At 33.2% G+C, this 22173-nt stretch overlaps 4 protein-coding genes across 4 annotated transcripts; all 4 read right to left on the bottom strand.

Moving 5' to 3' along the window:
• Nucleotides 1-1577: 1577 nt before the first annotated feature.
• LOC105313434 (serine--tRNA ligase, chloroplastic/mitochondrial-like) lies at nt 1578-6038 on the bottom strand. Its single transcript, XM_019998796.1, has 17 exons — nt 5788-6038; nt 5275-5370; nt 5058-5126; nt 4892-4966; nt 4790-4838; nt 4401-4464; nt 4232-4337; nt 3943-3990; nt 3789-3888; nt 3688-3733; nt 3384-3421; nt 3225-3277; nt 3065-3177; nt 2225-2318; nt 2032-2151; nt 1924-1989; nt 1578-1719 (listed from the first exon to the last, which is right to left on the bottom strand). Exons 1-17 carry the CDS (start codon nt 5986-5988, stop codon nt 1675-1677), a joined length of 1383 nt encoding a protein of 460 aa, XP_019854355.1. The 5' UTR covers nt 5989-6038; the 3' UTR covers nt 1578-1674.
• Nucleotides 6039-6131: 93 nt separating this feature from the next.
• Nucleotides 6132-8377, bottom strand: LOC109583431 (uncharacterized). The gene is made up of 6 exons (XM_019998778.1): nt 8085-8377; nt 7789-8039; nt 7412-7572; nt 7150-7323; nt 6801-6942; nt 6132-6605 (listed from the first exon to the last, which is right to left on the bottom strand). Exons 1-6 carry the CDS (start codon nt 8321-8323, stop codon nt 6226-6228), a joined length of 1347 nt encoding a protein of 448 aa, XP_019854337.1. The 5' UTR covers nt 8324-8377; the 3' UTR covers nt 6132-6225.
• Nucleotides 8378-10664: 2287 nt separating this feature from the next.
• On the bottom strand, nt 10665-11660 carry LOC105313433 (translocase of chloroplast 33, chloroplastic-like). The gene has a single exon (XM_011406869.1). It carries the CDS (start codon nt 11658-11660, stop codon nt 10665-10667), a length of 996 nt encoding a protein of 331 aa, XP_011405171.1.
• A 1784-nt stretch (nt 11661-13444) lies between these two features.
• LOC109583444 (receptor-type tyrosine-protein phosphatase T-like) lies at nt 13445-21220 on the bottom strand. Its single transcript, XM_019998798.1, has 24 exons — nt 21152-21220; nt 20822-21103; nt 19726-19797; nt 19632-19658; nt 18588-19298; nt 18512-18535; nt 18415-18455; nt 17833-17916; nt 17542-17760; nt 17404-17500; nt 17276-17352; nt 17071-17205; nt 16918-17022; nt 16693-16856; nt 16335-16470; nt 16084-16282; nt 15940-15977; nt 15557-15685; nt 15384-15512; nt 14999-15156; nt 14272-14554; nt 13840-13908; nt 13714-13785; nt 13445-13664 (listed from the first exon to the last, which is right to left on the bottom strand). Exons 1-24 carry the CDS (start codon nt 21213-21215, stop codon nt 13638-13640), a joined length of 3342 nt encoding a protein of 1113 aa, XP_019854357.1. The 5' UTR covers nt 21216-21220; the 3' UTR covers nt 13445-13637.
• Nucleotides 21221-22173: the final 953 nt, after the last annotated feature.

Here is a 22173-nt window from a genome sequence, read left to right as displayed (position 1 = left end):
TTATGAACCTAAAATCAAGCAATCTGGTTGGTCAATTGCAACTACTGTAGGTACTTAATGATAAGAGAGCCACTTATTTATTGTGTATTTAAGCACTGCATGCATGAAAGTGTTGTAAAAATAATCATGTTGTGATAGTTTAAAAGATATTCAAAACACAAACAGAAACAGCATTTGAACTATTATAGCAGCCAATAAATTATGTGTAAGTAATGAAACAATGCATATATACAGTCAAACCAATACTTTATCTACTTTTCTTACTGTAATAAGTATTCACTGGCATATAACGTTAAATTGATTAGAGTAATTCAATAATACAATCTACTGAACTTACCAGTTACGGTTGAGGTATCAGATAAAGAGAATATCCCCATTTCAGCCATTAAGCTATCATTTGACTGCATGGCAATGCAGGCATAGAAGCCAAAATCATCATATTCAATTGAATTAAATGTTAGCATGGAAGTATTAGAGTAATCAGTAGCATAATACTCTATCATGGTATTGCCAATACCTTCCATTGTTTCATTTAGATCAATCAGTTCAGTATTATTCACAGGTACCAGTAGTTTGATCCAAAAAATGCTTGGTATGGGGTATCCAGTGACCTTACATTGTAACGTTACGTTATCTCCTGATTCTGCTAAAACTGACTCTGGGGAGAGAGTGAAATAAGATTCAAAAGCCACAAACACTGAAGTGTTGAGATATCTGCCACTATAGCTTTCTGCTTTGCAAATATATGTGCCACCATATATGGAGTCAGAAGGTTCTTTATAAGATATGGTGAGGTTTTGAGTGTTTTCAACTGTGTCATCATCAAAAATCCAAGTGTAATAAGCAGCTAATGGGGAAAAGCAGTTGAGCTCCAATGAGTCTCCAAAGTAAATGATGTGTGGGCCACTTGGACTGATTGATACATGTTGCGATGCACCTGAGATGAAATAAAAAAGGAATAATATTAATTAGCTTAAATATAGGACTAGATCTATTAGTTACACGAGTGTAGATCATTTCATTTCTCTCTTCTCTCTCTCTCTATGCAGAGAAAATTATGATCTACAATTATAAATTATCAATAAAGAAACAAGCATACTCACATTTATAGTTTAATACAGCCAAAGCTAACAAAGAAAGCACAAAATGCTTGATTTTGCACCACTCCTGCATAACCCTCTCTTTCTTTAAGCTGTATGCAGTAGGTATGGCAGCAGCAATCAAGAGAGCTAGCAGAAATGAAAGCAGAACTGTACAACAATTGTTATTCATTGATGATGTCAGTCATTATTTTTATTAAACCACTTATTTTAATAATCAACAAAAATGAGAAAAAGGAAACAGCCAACTCAAGTTATAGCTCACGGCATATGTCATTACTCATTAGAATAAATACAACAGTTTTTTGTTACACAATTCACTCAATTCTAGCAACTCTGTCTGGCAGCATCAAGTTTATTTTTTAGAAGTCTTCCTGGCAATCCCCACTTCTACAGAGACACAACAAATTCACCCAGCAACCATTTAGAAGACAACATAGAATTTGTTGGTTGATGTTGCTCCCAAATACTTCAGCATTGACATAATAAAACATTTAAACATGAGCAAAATATAGTTTTTGAGTAAAAAAAAACAAATGTATGCAACTGTACAGTCACTAAAAGTGTTCAAAGTCTAGAGCTTAACACCTAGTACATCAGGCAATGAGTAAGAGCCATTCTAATGATAAGAGAAGAGAGAAATAAAAGAGCTCTTATACTATAGCACTACCCAGTACCATAACCATTATCAGATATTAACAATTGCTCACTAGGAGCAAACCACAAAATATTATACCCACAAAAATAATCTGCTATACAACAGCGACAGTTACAGTGACATGCATATAACTGTTTATTGTAGTAGGATGATTGGTATTATTACCTCCTTTTGATGTGTTTCCAGTAATGCTATTAAAGTACGAGGGACAGCACAAGCTGTTCCATTAACCTAAAAAGGAAAATAAACAAGACAGCTATAACTTTAACTAACTGTGTGCACGTATTTCCAATCAGGACATGTTTTATATTTAGATACAGGAACATCTTTCATTCTATAAGTTATATTTAATCTTTGGCTTTGATAATCAGTGCAGTTAGAAGCACTGGTAACCTACATACATAGCAGCAATAACACACATAATAATAATATATGGAGTACAAAGTACATGTACATGTATACTCACTTCTCCATATCTATTTAAGCCAGGCATCCATGCTTCAATGTCAAACTTCCTATAAGCAGGTACTCCTAAGTCTTCCGTGGGCATATCTAGGACCCTATGAATAAAATTAATAATTTTCCAAAATTCTAATGTACATGTTCTCTTGTTGTTATCATTGCCACATGTACATGTACATGTATATGAGTCGCATTAAAATTTGAGTTGATTCTGATCAATATTAGATTTGCTCAAAAATCGGGCCAAGGTCCCTGTACAAAAAAGTACAGGTTCTCAGGCCAAATTTTGCCAAAATTTAAAAGGAGAGAATTTTTGATTTCTATAATTTTTCCTGATGCATATACATGTAATTAATTTGCGTAGAAAGTTTGAACTGATTCCAATCAAATTTAATTTTTTATGAATTTTTAAAGTTACTCAAAAATCAGGTCAAAGTCCCTGTACATGGTCTCGGGCCAAATTTTGCCAAAATTAAAAAGTAGAAAATTTTACATTTTTATAATTTTTTCTGATGCATATACATGCACTTAAGTTGCATAGAAAGTTTGAATTGATTCCGATCAAATTTGAATTTTTTTATGAATTTTAAAGTTACTCAAAAATCAGGTCAAAGTCCCTGTACTATAGCACATGGTCTTGGGCCAAAATTCGCCAAAATTGAAAAGGAGAAAATTCTCCATTTTTACAATTTTTTCTGATGCATATACATGTACTTAAGTTGCGTAGAAAGTTTGAACTGATTCCAATCAAATTTAGATTTTTTACAAATTTTTTAAGTTACTCAAAATCAGGACAGTCACTGTACTGGGATTTCTGACACTCCCGGATGTACAAGTACACTACCTGCAATGAAGGCCCAGTTCTGTATTGATCTCCTTCTGGAGTGCCACCATTTCATCAAGGAGTTCCTCACTCTCAGTTCTGTCTTCATTCGCTGTTAAACCAAAGAGCTCGACCTAAAAGACAAGAAATAAAAGAGAAACAAAAACCAGTAATCAATTGCCTTTGAAAATTGGTGGACTCTATAAAGTCTTCCTTCACCTCTACCTCTACCACCTTCATATAATGCAAGAGACAATTATACGTAACAACAAATTAGTGATATAATAATAATTATTATTATAGCATAATGATATACATGTAATAATAGATACTGGCTTACCAGTTTCAACTCTAAAGCATCTACCAAAAGCAACAAGCCTAAAATGATAATAATACAACACTATAATATAAAATAATGTACCGTATAGCGGGAAATTATGGAGGGGTTTAAATTTGGCGAATTTGGTATATTGATAGTCATTTGCCAAAATAAAATCCGCCATTTTGAGCCATTATACGCATGCTCAATGGCATGTGGCCACAAATTCGCCAAATTAAAATTCACCAATTATCAAAATTTAGCAATTTCGCCAAATTTTAGTTGCTCCAAAATTTCCCCCTATACAGTAATACTATGACTTTACTTTATTGGTAGATCACTGTATAATACATTTTTGTTAAGATACATTCCTAAACCAAATAAAAGATGTTTATTATTATTAACAGGGTTTTGATTAGCTCTAACCTGCTAGTGGGATTTCAGCAGTCCCACTCAAACACTTGTCCTCATTAGCAAGTAAATAATACTGGTTTTCCCCACTACGAGCCTGATAACCACACCTATCCTATAAGCAAGTAAAGCCATAAAAATTCTTTTGTAATTTCATTGGCAAACTCACAGCCACATGTGTTCTAATGACATCTGGTGTAGCTATAGGATAATAACCCTATATAGTGTAGTAGGATTGGATAATGTATAGTGGAAAATTTTTGAAGTAGTTAAATTTGGCGAATTGCTTAACTTTGGTGATTGGTGAATTTCAATTTGGCAAATTTGTAGCCACGTGCCATTGAACATGCACATAATGGCTCAAAATGGCAGATTTATATTTTGGCGAATGGCCTTCAAAACGCCAAATTTAATTCTCTCCAAAATTTCCCACAATACGGTATCTCTGAGAAGCTCACATTCTTGATGGCTTTACTCATGGCATATTGTATCAGTGCTAGCTCTAGTACAGCAGCTTCTCCTTTGAGATAATAGAAACCTTCTCCGGAGCACTGGGCAGCAGAACTATGAATATTGAATTGAGCTTTTAATATTAAATTTATTCTAATTTAAAGTTATTTTACTTACGGGATATCAAACAGATCATGTCTCTTTCCGAGCTCTTTGTAGTCAAGTGGCGTAAAGTCACGACCTACAAAAATAGAGTGACTAATAAAAATAGCCTTAAATAGGTGATGTGGTTATCAGGGAATTAAGTAATGCTGGAGTTAATTCAGAACTGTCATCAATGCCAATAAATTTTAGCATCTGAGCAAAAATACTAAATTATAAGTACATGTACTGTGCATGTACACTATATACATGTAATAACTACATAGCTACATGTACATGTACATGCATAGGAATTTTTTTCGAATTTTCATAGCTTTTTATAATTTTTTAATCGCAAAAAAATTATATTAAAGGTCGCTGGCGAAATGTAGGACAATAAGATCAATGCTACTAGTAGTACATACAATGTTTTTTATTGAGATATTCCACTAGTCTTGGTTCATGACCAATCGGCTAGAATAGAGAATGGGGGCACATAAGAGAAATAGTTTCCATTGCTAGCTAACCGCATCAGGATGAATATTGTTAGGAAGAAACGAAACATTGTGAATAAATGACTTCTCAACTGGATGCATCTCAGCCTATTGGAGATAAAGAAAGTAATAGAAAATGAACATAAAATAAAGAGAAGCATATGTGAGGATATTAATGTTATAAAATAATAATTATTACTTTTAAGTCGTTAAGCTTGCTCTTGAGTTGTCGCACTTGGTATATCATATCTTCTTTCTCATTATCAATCTATAATATTAAACACACAGATCCACTAATGAAAGAATATATGTGTACACATAGCAGATCTTAAATGATTATATTGGCATTATTATGAACAATACACATAATAGCAATGTAACATATGAGATAGTACATGTACATTGAGAAGACTAACTGTTGTAGATGATATAATTTCGCTTGCTCTTTTCTTTTCATGCTCTAAGTCACTGATCCTTTCCTGCAGTTGAAGGTACTTGTGGTACTCGCCTACCTTTCAATGGGAGAGCATTAGATCAACGTAGTAGACAATAAAAGTAATCAATAGCACAACTTTCTAGCCTTAAATAATAATGATGGAGTCAATCATATTAAAATAAAAATAATAATAATTATGGTATTACCATTACTATTAATTAATTGTGTACATTAATTAAATGGAATAAATTAAATATCGACCATTGTAAACTCTATTTCAGCAAAAATCCAATTTCAATTGGAATTACCTTCAGAACCACACAAGAACACTTGATTGTAATTTAGTGCTCCTTTACATAATGCCATTTTGTGTGGGCTCCTTTACATAGTGCTCCTTACATAATGCCATTAATAATCCAATACATAATGTCATTAGACGCCCACACAAAAAAATAAGAACGACCCACTTTAAAATCATCACATCGTACCATACCAAGTGATCAAAATCAATGTAAAGTTTACGAAGCTCCACGTTCTTCCTAGTCCTTTCAATGGTGTCCTCAGAGAGGTATCGCGTCCCAGCCTTGAGCAACTGCCTGTTATCTTCCTTTACTGAAGAAGAGGAGGAGAAAAGTCTCGATTGTAAGCATCTCAGTCCAAGTACAGACTTGTAGTAAATCCTCAGACTAGGCATCCTGTCCTAATCCTCGTCTATAAATAAAACAATATCAAGTTCAAGTTGACATGCGTAGGCTCACGTGTAAACTGTATGCCTGAATATTGTATAAATTTACAAAATTATTATTAAAATTTTAAAAATATTTTAAAATAATCAAATTTTAAGAATCTGCTCTTCAAGTTGAACTCTCTCTCTCTCTCTTTCCTCAAGCTGTTGCTCTTTTTCTTGAGGCTGTCGCTGAAGATCTTGTTCTTATTGCTGGCCACCTTCAATTTGCCTTTTAAGTTGTCGCTCTCTTTCTTGATATTCCTTAAGTTGTCTCTGTAAATCCTGCTCTCGTTCTCTGGCCTGCCTCTCTCTTTCTTGTCCTTGTTGCTGTGCTTGTTGAAGTTGTTGTTCTATTCCTTGAAGTTGTTGCTGTAGTCTGTTTCTAACTTGTTCCTTTTCTCTTCTCTCCTCCTGTAGTTCCCTTTCCCTTTCTTGTAGTACACGTCTCAGACGGTCTATTTCTCTTCTATTCTCAGGCTGAACAGGTTGAGATGCTTCCCATTCTCTTCTCCTTTCTTGTAGTTTCTCTTGATACTGGTCCAGAGGTATTACACTAGTAGACCAATCATTATCACTAGTATATCCTATACAGTAACAAAATAGTCAATGAGTTAATGACAAGTACATGTACATGTACATGTATAATTTGTATAATATCAGCTACTACTGTAATATGTATGTTAAAAGGGTTAACCATACAGTTGATTTACAATTGTTATACAGTATTCAATATGTGCAAATTGTGTATATTCAATACATTTCTATTCACATGCACTCACTGAGTTCAATAACTGCTATATCACTTATTGTCAAATAATCTCTCATTCCTCCAAACACAATTATCCAGTTAGTAGTTGGTGTCACACTCCACACTGAGAGAGAATGCTCTCGTCTATTAGTGACAATGTCTGGTATATTAAACTATAAAGGAAAAAATACTTTAGCATAAAGAATGATAATATTAATTTTTGTGCATTATTTTGTCCCATCAATGAAAATGATTCTATACAGTACTGTGTATTAGCAAAATGGTATTAGTCTAGTATTGGTGTTCGTCTATTAGCTAAGTACAATGCTACTTATATGTACATAATAACAGGGGCTTTGTTGTATTCTTTGTATACTTACCAGTTGCTTCCATGATTTATTGCTAATATCAAATATGACGCAGTCGTAAGCACCAACTCCACCCACCACTAGTAAGTGTGGTCCTGAACTAGTGGTAATCAGTACACTGGAATGAGCACGTCTTCCCTTAGGCCATTGTACTGATCCACCAGGATTAGATAACTTTAAACAATTCTAATAATAAATTTAATTATATCATAAAATTCTGAATAATAATACACACATATTATTGTTATGTAATTATAATTAATAATACACTCACCACTGATGTATCAGTGAAATTAAGAATATATACATTGTTACTGAGTCCATCAGTAGTGTCACCTCCAAATAATATAGCACTGGAATTATTAATTGATGTTAAAGTGAATTCGTCCATAGGAGGTGGTCTGTCTCCAGTGACAGTCAGTAATATCCATTGTCCTAAAAATATCAATAATAATAATAATAATAAGTTTGAATGGAATGCATTTATGGGTAGAGTAAACTAGTTCATATTTCTTTGATTATAATTATCAAATAATTAGGTATGACGATCATGAACAAACAAGCAAGTAATTCTCAATGCTAGATATATTCACCAACTAACAATACTTCATTACATTCATTTTCATTAACATAAACAAGTTGAACTCTAACCTGTTGAGAGTTTATAGTAATTGATCTCATTGCATCGTTGACGATTAAAAACTAATCCTTCACCACTGTACTGGGCACCTGGGTGTTTTGGTGTATTATATAAAAATGATGGTCCATATCCTCCAATTACTACAAGATAGTCCTCACCGCTCACTTTTATTGCTATCATGTCACAGTGGGACTTCATCATAGGACCATGGCGAGATGTAGAAGGAGAGAGTTCCTTCCAGTTGAAGGTATCAACATTAAAACTGTTTACATCAGTAAATATCATTTATTATAACTATTATGTTTACCTGCACAAAATGTTATGATAACATGAATCATGATTACAGTAGCCTCCGAAATAAAAAATTACGTTTCCAATGGCAGCAGCAGCATAGCCTGTAACACCGATCATAGGAGGGTTACCAGTGGTGGGTTTCTGCTCCCACCTACCAGTTCCTAAGTGACACACCTCCATCACAGAACACATTGATTTCTTCTTTTCACTGTCGTGTATCATAGGGAGATCAGGCTGGACCCCACCCCACATGTACAGGTAGTCTCCAACCCGTACAGTGGAGTGATCCCTTCTCTCTCCTGGTTGATAGTCTATAAAAATTTAGAAAATAAGAGGTAACAGCAAAACTGAATGATGCACTAATAGTAACAAATAATCAAGTAGAGTCAAAATACTAACCTGGTGCTTTTGCCATAAAAATAATAGTATTAAATTAAACTACTCTCTTTTTCTCTAGTCTACTATTTGATCGAGCTATTTCTATGCGCTGCATGCATATTTGATTTGAGACAACGCCCTTTTATGACGTCATAAAACATGATTTTTAATTTATGACGTAATCATCTAATTGCAAGGTAATAAGAATTATTTAGAGATTGTTGTGAAAAAAAGTCACTGTCACTGATTACAATGAATAAATAAAATATATAAACTGACAGCTACATGGTAAACATTTGTTCTTTGTTTGTTTTTGCTGGTAAATGCATCATCTACCATAGAACATCAGAGTATATCAGGGGCGTAGCCAGGGGGGGGCAAGGGGGGCAATTGCCCCCCCTTTTTTGAAACTCAAAATTTAAAAATAATCAAATAATAAGCTGCTTTTGGATGAAAAAGCTGTTCTACAACTTACATATGAAAGGAAAAGGCCAAAGCAGTCTTTCTATGATGCCATTATAAGGCTGAAAAGGTATTCAACGTTGCCTATGATCGATCAAAAAGTCCGCCATGTTTAAAAATAGGTGTGGCCACGCCCCAAAAGGGCGTGGTTCCGCAAAATTTCGCGCCGCACTTCGCGCGCCGCACAACTTGCCCCTCCTTTCCAAAAATCCTGGCTACGCCACTGTATATAGACATCATGTCTTGAGGAATTATAGTCTATTTTAAAAGTATTTCTGTATGCAAACATGCATACATAAATACTCATCAGTAAGGGCTTAATAATAGTAATTAAAAATAAAAATAAGTCAGAAATGTATCAAAAAATGTAATAGAAATTGGAGGTCATTTTGGAACCAATTTTTGGAAAAAACCATGGGTACAGGGTAAATATTTTTCTAAAGTATGGAGTTTTTAAAATGATCATAACTTGAGAAATTTAACTGGATACCAGCTCAAACTTTTTACATAGCGTAAAGACATCAATATGCATCAAAAAATGTAATAGAAATTTAGGTGATTTTGAAGCCAATTTTTGGAAAAAACCATGGTATTCAGTTTTCCAAAATTATTTTTGGCATTTTTTAAAAATGGCTGTAACTCAAAAATTCAAGTTGGAATTAGTTCAAACTTTTTTTACATTAGCATAAGTACATCAATATGTATCAAAAAATGTGATAAAAATTTATTGTGATTTTTGAGCCATTTTTTGAAAAAAACTATGAGCTACTAGTACAGGGTAATTTTAAAATATGGCAAATTTTTAAAATGGCCATAACTAAAGAAATTTAGTCAGAATCAGCCAAAACTTTCTATATAGCATAAGGACATCAATATGCATTAGAAAATGTAATGAAATGGTGATTGAAACCATAATAAACATAATAAGTAAAAAAATAATAATGATATTTACACCATTCCATTGACTCAATAGTGACACTTGTTCATGTACTTCCATGTTCTCCTCTGGTGTCTTCCTTCTCTAGACCTGGCATATCCATCTAAAAGAGAGAGAGAGAAATAGAGTGAGAGAAAGGGATATAGGAATGAGGGGGGAAGAGGAAAGGATAGTTAACCTAATATTATCAAATTTTAAAGGTTCTATTTAGCACAGTACATTATAATACATGTACAGTATACATTGTACATGTACACAGTACACACACACATTCCATTACCTCAACTCTTTTCAGTATTTTATTATAAAAGTATTCCTATTGAAAAATATCCAAGAATATATGTATGGTTGAAATTGCTAGCTAACCCTGATAACAAGATGGCAAGGGGCTCAATTAGCACACAGCCTGGTGGAGGTGAGCAAACTTCATAATTATTTTAATTTTAGATTAATCTAAAAAGATTTCTTAAACAAAATTATTGATGCATAAAGGCATGTCACCAGTAGCCTTGTGATTCTAGTGACTGCTTCATCAGGTGTACAAATATTTGCAATGCAATAACATTGATAGTCCTGTATAGTAACTGTAAGAGGAGTATAATAACTGTATTTTCCCTCATCAGCAAAATATTAATAAATCAAACACTAAAGCAGAAATATTGAGATCAAAAATAATTCACATTAGTTGTCATACCAGTCACACTTACAAACAAGGACAAAAATGTATTTAATATAATTTGCTAACAAAAATGTTAAATAAAGCATTCACATGTCACTATAAACAAGCTAAAAAAAACTAAAACTAATAGAATTAGTTTATTTTTTTTTCAAGCTATTGTTATCCTTAATACGCTTCCCAGCAACCCCAACAGAAACAGTACCACCTCCCAATACTCCACCCACACCAGCTCCAATACCAGCTCCAATACCAGCTCCTATTGCAGTGCCACCAACAGGTACAACAGTACCAATAACAGCACCAATACCAGCACCTAATATAGTTCCAACACTAACAGAGGCCAAAACAGCTCCTACTTCAATGGATTGACGGTGTTTTGCATATGCTTTTAAGAAATGATGTGTCTCATTGCTGGAATGATCAATGCATGTGTCCCATAGTGCTTTTAACCAGTCATTTGTTGTAGGTAATACCTTTTCCTCTTTTCTACCAGCTATGCAATATGGTATTTTTTCCAATATTTCCTTTTTAACACGACCAGGAAGAAGATTAACCAAGCATGTTTTGTACTCAACAATTTTTTCTTCTATTGCAGCCGTTGGGCCCATAGACATAGCACTATCAAGAGTAATGAATCGATTTGCATGTGTTAAAACAACAACTGTCCTCTTCCACATTTCTTTATGTAAGACAAAGGCCAGCTCTAAGAACATGCGGCGATTAACTCTGTCTTCTAATTTAGCACATATGAGGATTAGATCATACTTATCATGCTCATCAATTTGATACAAGATACTAAAATCAGTTCTGCCTTCAGTATCACCAAAACCAATAGTGTCAAAAACTTTTACTTTAACACCCATGTAATCTCCCTCATGAGGATGTATTCTAGATGTGACACCATAAGCTCCATGTCCAACCTCAGCTACATCCTTCCCAAACATTGCATTGATCAGTGAAGATTTACCAACACCAGAAGGACCAATCACTAATATAGTAACAGGCCTTCCTCTATCACGTAACGCCCTTATTTTAGGATGATCATTGCCACATTCTTCTGAATTGCTTTCAATGTTCTCATCACCATAGACTGTAATTTCTATACTCTTATCATCTTCTAATTCTTCATTCATATCAGCTCATCTAACTGGCACAAAAATGAACAACCAGCAATAACTGCTTCATCAGATGTACAAATATTTTTAATACAATAACTGTAACTGAGGAGGAGTGGAGCTGATGTGGCTGCACTAATAAGACCTTTCAACAAGAAATGTCAATAAGTTAAAAACAAAAGCAGAGAATAAGTTAATTCATTCCTTATCAATCAACTCTGAGCAACTAGTATATATACTATGATGTTGTGCTACCTTTCTACCACCCTATCCATTGACTATAATGCTGATTTAACTAGACCCAGCAGTTCTACACTGATATAATAACGAGTTCCCGAGTGCTCTTAACTTATCACTAGTTAGCACTGATAGTGTAGGATCAACATCAGTTGTATCTATTAACTGACTACCTTCAGAAAACAACTAGTAATACTAGGACTGTATGACATCTTAATTATGGACTGTTACCAGTATTACATGGAGGGTTTCCCTTGAAAGCATGTTAAATGAGCTAAACAGCATGAGCTTCATGAGCTGACAAGCACTACAATACAGTACATGGCATTTGGACCAACTTTGAAATTGATCAATTTTTTAAATGATCATAACTCTAGAAATTTTAGTCAGGATCAGCTAAAACTTTCACATGACATAAGGGCATCAATATGTACTAGAAAATGTAATGAAATGGTGATTGAAACCATAATAAACATAAATAATAATAATAATACTAACTGGATAGTAAAATTTTAAAGGTTCTATGTAACACAGTACATTATATGCAGATGTATAGTAAACATTGTACATGTACATGCACATACACATTCCATTACCTCAACTCCCTTCAGTATATTCAGCAGTGCTTTATTATCATAATTTCTTCAATTGTGATAACAGGCCCAGTGTCTCCTACACGTGATGCTTTAATACTTCATGGTCCATTCTTAACTTCTCAGTCTAATGTATGCAGTCAAGAGTACATAATACATGTGCTTTTGATGCAGTAGATAGATCTCTTAGTTCATCATTCTTAGTGACCAGCTCTAATTTTAGCTTATAGTATTGAAATTCACATACAATACAATTCATATTATTCTGAATAAAATCTCCAAATTTTTATGCCACAGAACAATGCAATCTAAACAATCTAGTCTACCTATATAATCCATTATTATGCTTTATTGATCAAATCATAGTTGGCCTGTATCCACACCATCATGCTGAACATCAAGATTACTGCCATACTTCTCACTGGCTAGATTAATGATTTCAATGAGTTTGTTATAGAAAATCAGAAAAAAATGTTGAGATAAAATCCAGCACAATATCTTCACTACAAGCAAGTTATTATCATAAAACACATAATACTGTTGTACATGCATGGTAAACCCTGTGCACTGTTGTAGTGACCGAATGGAGAGAGCTTGACCTTTGTATTGTAAATTTTGACTTAATTATAAAAAGGCTAAAAATCTCTTCTCACAAAAATGAAAGAACACACATTTATATACATACAGCATTACATCATATTACATCACAATGACAAAACAATAATCAGTCTGAGTCAGCATACACGAACTAATAATAAGCACAGAAATCATAAGCATAAGAGCTACAAGGAAAAGAAATAATATTGTACAGCAATGCAAGAATAATAATAATCACTAATAATTATTATTGTAATAATAGTAATAGCAGTAGTAATAACAATAACAATAATAATAATAATAATAATAATAATAATAATAATACAAGAAATAACTGTAATCATAATACTCTAGAAAATAATAATAATAATGCATACCAAAATAATAGATCAATATATAACAACTGTAAGATAAATTTTGTTAATAATATATAATTTGTACTTGTGTTGTAATCAAGCTAATTTGTAATTGTAATAACAAAAACAAAATTATACAAATACAAAATTCAATTCCTTAGGTAATTAAAAATAGTATACAGTAGTTTCCTGTTACCAATTGCCATTATAAATTACAGGATGTCACATCTTTTATCCTCCTAATAAAAGTAATGTATATGTACCTGTAGTAAGTGATTATAATCTTACTGTGTACTTGTTGGGTTCACTAAGTGCAGTACTTTCCCTTGTTGGCAATGTTATGTCTTCTTCATCATCGCTCTATTAACATTAGGTATATTTTAATAACAAAGTCTACAGTACTTATAATCTTACTGTGGTCTGGTGCGGTTTACTATGAGTACTTTCCTTAGTCTGCAATGTTATGCCTTCTTCTTCATTGCTCTAATTTACATAAAGTACAATTCTAATAACAAAATCTTACAGTCATACTGGTGTTAATTTTGTTGTACGTGTAACTGGTCTATTCTAAAATGACATAAAACAATTATAAAATTACAGCTTGTGCATGCATGGTAAAATCAGTGTCATGCAATGCTTATAATCTCAGGGCAATAATCATACCAATAATAATGATAATAATGATGATGATGATGACGATGATGATGATAAAAAAATTTTTGTTCTTAGTTTAATCAAACAATTTATACAAATTCTAGTGCATGAATAATAAGGTCAGTTAATTGTAGCAATTAGCAAAATATAATTATTTATTTTAAGTCATGGCATGTAATTTTATTCCATTACTTTTATGATCTTATGCGATGGTCCTGGTGAATGTATTAATTTTCCTCTTATTAGTGCAATATTTTCATGTATAGAGGGAAAATATTCCTCCTTTAAGAGCTTGTTTGAATATTCCATGAGACAGTCATAGCAATAAGCATAAAACTGTAGATTAACAATAAGTCCCGGAGACTGCAAGTAATGATGATTAGCTGCTTGAAGTATGTTAATAATACGCTCTTTCTTAGCTCTTTGTAAGCAATAGGTTAATGTAGCAAAAATACCAATGGGACCATTAGAACCACTGTAAAAAGAGAGAGTAAGAGAAAAAGTACAAGGCTGGTTGAGCCGATAGTTTTTTAATTTAAGCTTTGAAATGCTAAAAATATAGTGCTCACAATACTTCTACACAACATAAGGGCATATAGCCCATGGTTTTTAAAATGGCTCCAAAATCATCCCAATTTTTATTACATTTTCTGATACATATTGATGTATACATTGTACTTATGCTATGTAGAAAGTTTGAGCTGATTCTGGCAAATAATTTTCACTATAATAAAATTTCTAAGTCCATGGTATAAAAATGGCCAAATATCTTTAGATGGCCATAACCAGGGGTGTCTCTAGCATCAGATAATTGTAGGCGTATAAGTGCAGGCCATTACTCAAAATTGTAGTTGGATTAGAATTGGTTCAAACTTTCAATAATAGCGTAATAAATACTGCGTGAGGTAGCTAGTCTTACTCATCATGCATCAAGATGGGATGGTTGCCATGGTGACAGGACTCCACCTGCACCAAACAATACTGAATGAACTTCATAAACTTATCAACTCTTGGAAAACAATGCTTCAAAAACATATCTTGATACTGAATGTATTTGACTCTCAACAGCATCGAATCCTGTAAAAACAATAACAACAAAAAACAAATATGCACATGTACATGTATATCTAATGAATAGTACATGTAAATAATTTTAAAAGGACTAAAATTTTAGTAATTCACTAAAATAAAACCATCATTTGACAACGTTGACATTTAAAAAATTAAACCTACCAATCACTATAAATCACCAAACTCACATTACCCAGTATGACAAATACTTTCTGATTTCTTCCATTCCTTACCTCTTCATTTCTAATATTAATGTCTCTTGTTAAAAAACCTGCATTAAACTCTTTTTTACGTCCAACAGATATTGTAATAGCACCAAATTTTAACCCAGTAGTGCCAAATTCAGAAATGTATGAATATGTCTATCAAAATAATTACATTAGAATAAACAGCAAATTTATCTTACATCAGCATCAGTAGGTGATAAGTTAATGATGTGAGAGCATTTTTTATGAATTATCAGTCTCCAAAAACATTCAGTGTTATCTTTAGTGGGGCATGGACTTTTAATGAACAGATTTGGAGTCCAATAACCCTGTGAGTAGATAGAGGTGTATACAGGTTAGAATACTGTATAGCTGGTAATTTTGGAGGGAGAAGTTTTAGTTTTTATGAACCAAAACTGAACCCACCATTTATGTACATGTACATCTACATGCTCAATGGCACATGGTCACAAATTTGCCAAATTAAAACCTGCCAATCATCGAAGCTTTAACAATTCGCCAAAAGTTTATCTCTCCAAAATTACCAACTATAACCACACACAGTAATTTATAACTAACATACATCAAGATAATGAGCTGTGAACATGGTTTCTTCACCATCTAAAAGGTTATAAAATGAACGTAGCAGAATAAATTTTTATGTGCTCTTCTTACATTCTCAATCCCTCTCTCTCTCTCCCTTCCTCTCTCTCTTCTCCAAGCTTACAATCAAAAGGTACCACACTGGGTCCTGAATAGGACTGAGCAGGTGGTTTAACAGCTCCTATTTTATTAAACTCATCAGTAATGAGTGTAGCCTCCTCCTGCGACTTGATATAATGATTACTAAACTCATCAATTAATGTTGACATATCTCCATACACTATGTCCTCCAATACTGCATTATAAATAAATACAAACTGACACTATAGGGAGTTAAGTTATTAACAGTTATTTAATAGTTATTAAGTGACGTACCAATTCTTGGACCATTTGTGTTCTTTGTTGCCTTAAGACCTTTACAATTCCTTCAATGTCAACTCTATTTTCTGACTTAAGTTGTTCCAGTGCAATATCTAATGCAATTATAGTACCAGTTCTACCTACTCCAGCACTGAAGGATGCATAAGAAACAAAAAGGAAACAATTAACAAAATAGGATAACAATATCAATGTTAAATTTACCCAGTTTTCACACTATTACACTTAATTGCTATGATTGCACATGTTTATAAATGGTCAATTTTTAAACTTGTCTTCACAACAAACACACACACATGCATTTATACATGTACATGTACTAGACATGTACACTACAAGCATCAGTAGCGTTTACCTGCAGTGTACTACAACAGGTCCACATTCTTTACTATCATTGGCTGAATTGATAGCTCTCATAAAATCCAATACATGAGAGGCTTGAGCAGGAACGTTTTTATTTGGCCATGTTATATAATGAAACTGAAGTATAGTTCTCTCCTTTTTGCCCCTGTCTCTCTTCTATTAATGCATGTACATGTAGATGTAATGGTAATGCAACGTTTTATAAATAGTAACTCACATTGAATACTTTAAATCCTCTTATTACGTAATTAGGTAATTCGATATTTCTATCAGCTCTAACCACAATATCACCATAGCAAACCTCATCATCACTGGGCCAATACTGATACAACAATTAGATGATGAATATTATCATTATCATTATTATTACTTTAAAAGAGTCAACAACATTAGTAAGCATTACTATAGTAACTGTCTTTTGTTCCCAAACCATTCGCCAAAAATTATCGCAGGTTTCTTTGCTAGGATATTGAGTGGCTATATACAACTTATCATCATAATACCCCTAGTATAATAATAATAATAATGATGATGATGATGATGATGATGATGATGATAAAGATAATAGTAATTACCTTTATGTAATTAGCGTTAATGTAATGAGAATGAGGTACTCCTGGTGTTTCCTGTAGAACAACTCTTGTATGATCAACTAAACAATCAATTAATTAATTATTAATCAATCAACTTTTTCATTACTTACATGCTCCAATGTCTTTGAATCTATTTTTGGTGTGATCATATTCCTGAGCCATCAGCGTTGCATCGCACTTATAATCAGGAGATGTACTATTAATAGACTGAGACAGAAATTATTCTATTTTGCATGAGCACTTATTACTTCGAATATCTCTTTAAACATTTCTTGATTATTTTTATTCAACTGCTCCACATGTTCTTGAAACTCAGTCCTTTGTACATTTATGCCTGGTTTAAAGACAGGGCTCATATCCCTTTCATCTATGGCAGTGCGGCTTTTACTGGCATCTGTCGAAATGCTAATAACATCTTCAGGTTTTGCATGTATATCAGACTCTATAAACTTTATGAACTCTTTTCCCTACATAATAAAAAGCACCATGTAATTTACAAAAATTTGCAAAATTTACAGAACTGTAAAAGTGCTACCTACCAAAGTTGCAATGGGAATGTTTCTCTCAGATGACGTAGTCTGCATGACTGAAGAAATTTCGTTAAGCATATCAGCAAAACCCCTCTATAAAAAGTCATCATTGAAACAGGGTTTCTCACAAAGCATGCTAAGTGAGCAAAAAGTATGCTTTATGAGCTTCAATATAGTACATAATATACAATGTATATATATATATACATTGGATTTAGAGTAACTTAAAAATTTGTAAAAGTCCAATTTTGATTAGAATCAGCTCAAACTTGCTACACAACATAAGAACATGTATGTGTATCAGAAAAATTATAAAAATAAAGAATTCTCTTCTAGTCGTTTTTGGCAAAATTTGGTCAAGACCCTGTATAGGGACTTTGGCCTGATTTTGAGACGGTAACTTAAAAAATATAATTTTATTAGAATCAGCTTAAAATTTCCATAAAGCACAAGGATATATGAATTATAAAAATGAAAAATTCTCTCCCAACACTTTTTGAAAAAATACCCTGTGTGGTATATGGTATACTTTAAAATAAAACCAGTATGCCAAAAAAATTTTGAAACCTTGCATTAAAAATTTATACTTACTGAGAGTGGTTCTAATTTAGCAGTTGACTCAATCTGTGGGTCTGGAAACATTAAAATACATTGAATTATTGTTAGAACTTATGAGAGTTATTCATACCTTCTTCTCTGGTGTCAAAATTCTCTGTAAAAAATACATGTAAATGAAAATAATTTCATACACTGAATTATCTTACCTTCCTCTCTTTGTGGTAATTCAATTACAGTAACTCCTTTATCTTCTAGCTTTTTCAATATCACTGGATCCTTAAGATCTCTCATGACATCATGAAGAAAAAATGGTAGTATAGCATAAGTGACAATAACACAGTTTCTTCTTAATTGTCCAAGAAATGCATAATATGACCATGAAAATTGACCAAAGGTTGAGACCCAAGTATAAAATCGAGAATGAAGCCAGGGGGAATCAAGACGAAAAGAGATACGAGGTAAACCAACCGGAGCATTGGGAGAAAGATCAGACCATTCTTGAAACAAATCTATCAAATTGTTACAGGAAATTTTATGAAGTAGTTCAGCGTACTCCTTTTCATAATTGTCAAATTGATTTGTAAGGCTAACGTCTTGCAAGATATGTTTCGATAGTCTTTTCAACAGATTATAATTGAGGTAACCAATGAAATGATTATCAATTAGGAAATAAAACAGGCTATCAAAATCATGAACCTTCTGAAGAGAATTGATACATATCTTAAGCATTGAATGATCTTCGGTTTCTCCTTGTAAAAATAATTTAATCAGCAGTTTAGCTCCTTCAATATCAATACTATGATGAATTAGTGATTTTCTCACTGCTACTACTAAATCGTAATACTTCTGTTTCAAAGAAAAAGCAACCAGATTTAATTCGGAATGACTTTTTATTTTATGCTCCATTTTATGTACACCTATACATGTAAAAAAGGTCAAACACATAGGCATTATAATTTCAAAACTATACTTCACACAAAATTAGGTACATTCCAAATGTGCTATAACTATAATGCTAACAATGGAAATTTCTCAACTCTAATCAAACACAGTGTACCATAGAAGTGGAATATTTTATTGCCATTATTATTTAATTTTTATGAAATCAATAAAATTGTTATGAGTTTTTCATTTACGGTTAACACATTTAAAGCTACTAACTTCATTTATGATTGAAGTCACCTTAAAATATTCCACATTTATGCCTTATGGCATTTTAAAATTGAAACAAATAATTCTTCAAAACATACCTAAAATCATGGGTTGTTGTGGACGATCTGAAGAAATAAAAAGTAAAATAAAGATTGAATACCAGTGGCTATACCACTGACATCAAAATTTTACCTTCATCAACTTTCAATGTGGGTGTGGCTACTGGCCTGTCTTGCATGATTTCACTTTTTGGCAAATTATGAACTAAGCATAAATAATAATAAAACAAACAGTAATTAGTACCATGTAGTTCCAAGCTTCCAATTTCTTTATGAAATTTTAATCAAAAATAATCAATTTTCAATAAAATCACAAAAATATCAGCTACATGTAGATCATGCAAATATGGAGCTACTTGACATACATCAAGAGTACATGATGGGCTAGTACTCTTGCTTACATGTATAGACCCTATAGGCGCTAATTTCTAGAAGTAATTATAGATATCATATATGAGACACTATAGAGCTGTTGCACAGAAGTAATCAACAGGGGGTGCGGCTATGATTGACCGCCATCTTGAGTGGCAAGAATGTACATGGAACAAATGGAGATGCAGAAACAAACTGGGATTTTCCAACGACGAGATATCACGCTTGGCTGTAGAATATTATGGAGAGTTCCTTACTCAATATCTTCATTTCCTAGCTTGCATTAGCCTGTATTGTAAACTGCAGAATTTATTTAGATTTTTCTCCATTCTCCCCATTCGTTCCATGTACATTCTTACCACTCACGATGGCGGACAATCATAGCCGCATCCCCTGTTGATTACTTCCGTGCAACACTGAGCTCTATTCATAATCTTCCGTGTACTATCTGCATTCTTCAATAAAAAAATTTCAAAATTCTCTTGCTGGACGGCAAAACCAGGCAAAACCAATGGACAGGAGGCCAAATGCAGCCTTTGTGGACAAGTCGCTTCAAGTGCAATAAAGATTTTTCTCAGGAGACATTCTGGGCTTTATTCTTTACCGTTACTGGTATTTATTGCCACTCAAGCAAGCTCTGGAAGTCACGAAGGCCTCTTGTCCCATGTTTCTCCATGTAGTTATACTGTATCTTGCCGTCCAAATCATGAGTGTGGGTGGATACTGTAATGCAATAATTACTTGTAGAAGTTAGCGCCCTATAAGGTCTATATGGTAATTTAAAGCATAGTCTTGTGCCCTGTCACTTAGAGGCAGTCCAGATGAGGATTGAAACTATTTAAATAGGCACATCTCACTTTGTTTTTCTTCATTAATACCATCAGCCACAGCATTCTCTCCCATTCCTCTAAGAGCAACTATTAGTGTATCTATTGTTGGATTCTCCACATCATCAGCTTTACGTAACCAGCTACCCAAACACTCTATAAAACAACGATCAACTTTTCCTCTGTATTCTTGTTCAATGCTCTTTAATGTGTTATCATGAAGTTGAAGATAGAGACCAAGTTCATAATAAGATGCCTTGCTGCAGTCATGCTTTTTGAGTAATCCAATCACTTCGTTAAGGTCGCTAATTTCTATAGCAATCACATTTATTATAATAAAAGCGATAATTCTGTACTCACTTAAGGTCCTTCCACTCAAAATCGATTCACATACAGAAGCTGATTCAGCCATATTCGAGGCCATATTAAGAAGGTGGAGTGCAGTTTAATCGATAGTCTGCTTGAAGGGTTTCTCTATAATTTTTGTACACCAATTGTTAGTGTACTAAAATAGTGCAGCTCAGTTTATTCTTAGCAATTCACTTGTGTTCATTGAACACAACTAAACTTTGTCAGAACTGAACTAAAGTACACTATTATAGTATACCACCCAACAGTATAGCGGTAACTTATGTTAAGAACTGTATGCTTTAATATGTAGTCTGCATGCAGTCGTATATTTATGTCTGAACACTGCACTTAGTAAAGCTGCACTATGCCATGGGGTACCAAGTTCAATTTAGCTCTGAAAAGATTACTCTATAATGCACATTAATGTGTGCAGGTTGAGGTGCATGCAGGTACATGTACATTCTGTTAACACAAAATTGACTTTTTAAAAAGAAACAAGACAAAATTAAATTTAACTGCTAATAGTTTTGCATTCAAGTGGTATACACCTTTTCCATTAATCCTAATAGTATCACATGTCAATTTAAGAAGTCTGGCTTTACATAGAGCAGCCAGGACTCCCAGGTTGAGGGCACGAAGGAGCTATACAAAAGAAATAAACACTTGATTCTATAATTATGAGTCAATAGCCATACCTGGTGTTATATCATTGAGTGGGAATACATACATCCCTGGTGTGTTGCTATTAATGGTAACTTGGAGCATTTGTAGTGTTTGTACCAAAGGGAAATAGAAAAGGATTATTCACCACATATGTTGGATTAATGATACAAGGCTATTCCGGTAGTCAGTGCTGGAATGTGTGCGTCAACATAAAGAACAATACCAAATGTAATGTTTCCATTAGTAACAATTACGAATTGAAAATGACTACCCTAAGAATAATAAAAAAGTGGGGGCTATAGATACTATACAGGTGTCAAGTAGGCAGACATAGTACTAGATCTCTCTACACACTAACTTGCTGTGTG

This window comes from Amphimedon queenslandica, unplaced genomic scaffold, assembly GCF_000090795.2.
Source record: "Amphimedon queenslandica unplaced genomic scaffold, v1.1 AMPQUscaffold_13305, whole genome shotgun sequence".
Classification (NCBI taxonomy): domain Eukaryota; kingdom Metazoa; phylum Porifera; class Demospongiae; order Haplosclerida; family Niphatidae; genus Amphimedon; species Amphimedon queenslandica.
This window is presented reverse-complemented; position numbering and strand designations above follow the sequence as displayed.

What these genes read in the sequence shown, in the direction of transcription:
- LOC105313434 (XM_019998796.1), bottom strand. Translation starts at nt 5,988, where the DNA reads ATGCCTAGTCTGAGGATTTACTACAAGTCTGTACTTGGACTGAGATGC. An exon ending in AAATTATATCATCTACAACA is followed by an intron (nt 5,127 to 5,274) that starts GTTAGTCTTCTC and finishes TTAATATTATAG; the next exon opens with ATTGATAATGAGAAAGAAGA. An exon ending in TGAGTAAAGCCATCAAGAAT is followed by an intron (nt 3,991 to 4,231) that starts GTGAGCTTCTCA and finishes TACACTATATAG; the next exon opens with GGTTATTATCCTATAGCTAC.
- LOC109583431 (XM_019998778.1), bottom strand. Translation starts at nt 8,323, where the DNA reads ATGTGGGGTGGGGTCCAGCCTGATCTCCCTATGATACACGACAGTGAA. An exon ending in TATCATAACATTTTGTGCAG is followed by an intron (nt 8,040 to 8,084) that starts GTAAACATAATA and finishes TGATGTAAACAG; the next exon opens with TTTTAATGTTGATACCTTCA. An exon ending in ATAAATCATGGAAGCAACTG is followed by an intron (nt 6,943 to 7,149) that starts GTAAGTATACAA and finishes TTTCCTTTATAG; the next exon opens with TTTAATATACCAGACATTGT.
- LOC105313433 (XM_011406869.1), bottom strand. Translation starts at nt 11,660, where the DNA reads ATGAATGAAGAATTAGAAGATGATAAGAGTATAGAAATTACAGTCTAT.
- LOC109583444 (XM_019998798.1), bottom strand. Translation starts at nt 21,215, where the DNA reads ATGGCCTCGAATATGGCTGAATCAGCTTCTGTATGTGAATCGATTTTG. An exon ending in CAGTGTGGTACCTTTTGATT is followed by an intron (nt 15,978 to 16,083) that starts GTAAGCTTGGAG and finishes ATAACCTTTTAG; the next exon opens with ATGGTGAAGAAACCATGTTC. An exon ending in CATCGCATAAGATCATAAAA is followed by an intron (nt 13,909 to 14,271) that starts GTAATGGAATAA and finishes TATGTAAATTAG; the next exon opens with AGCAATGAAGAAGAAGGCAT.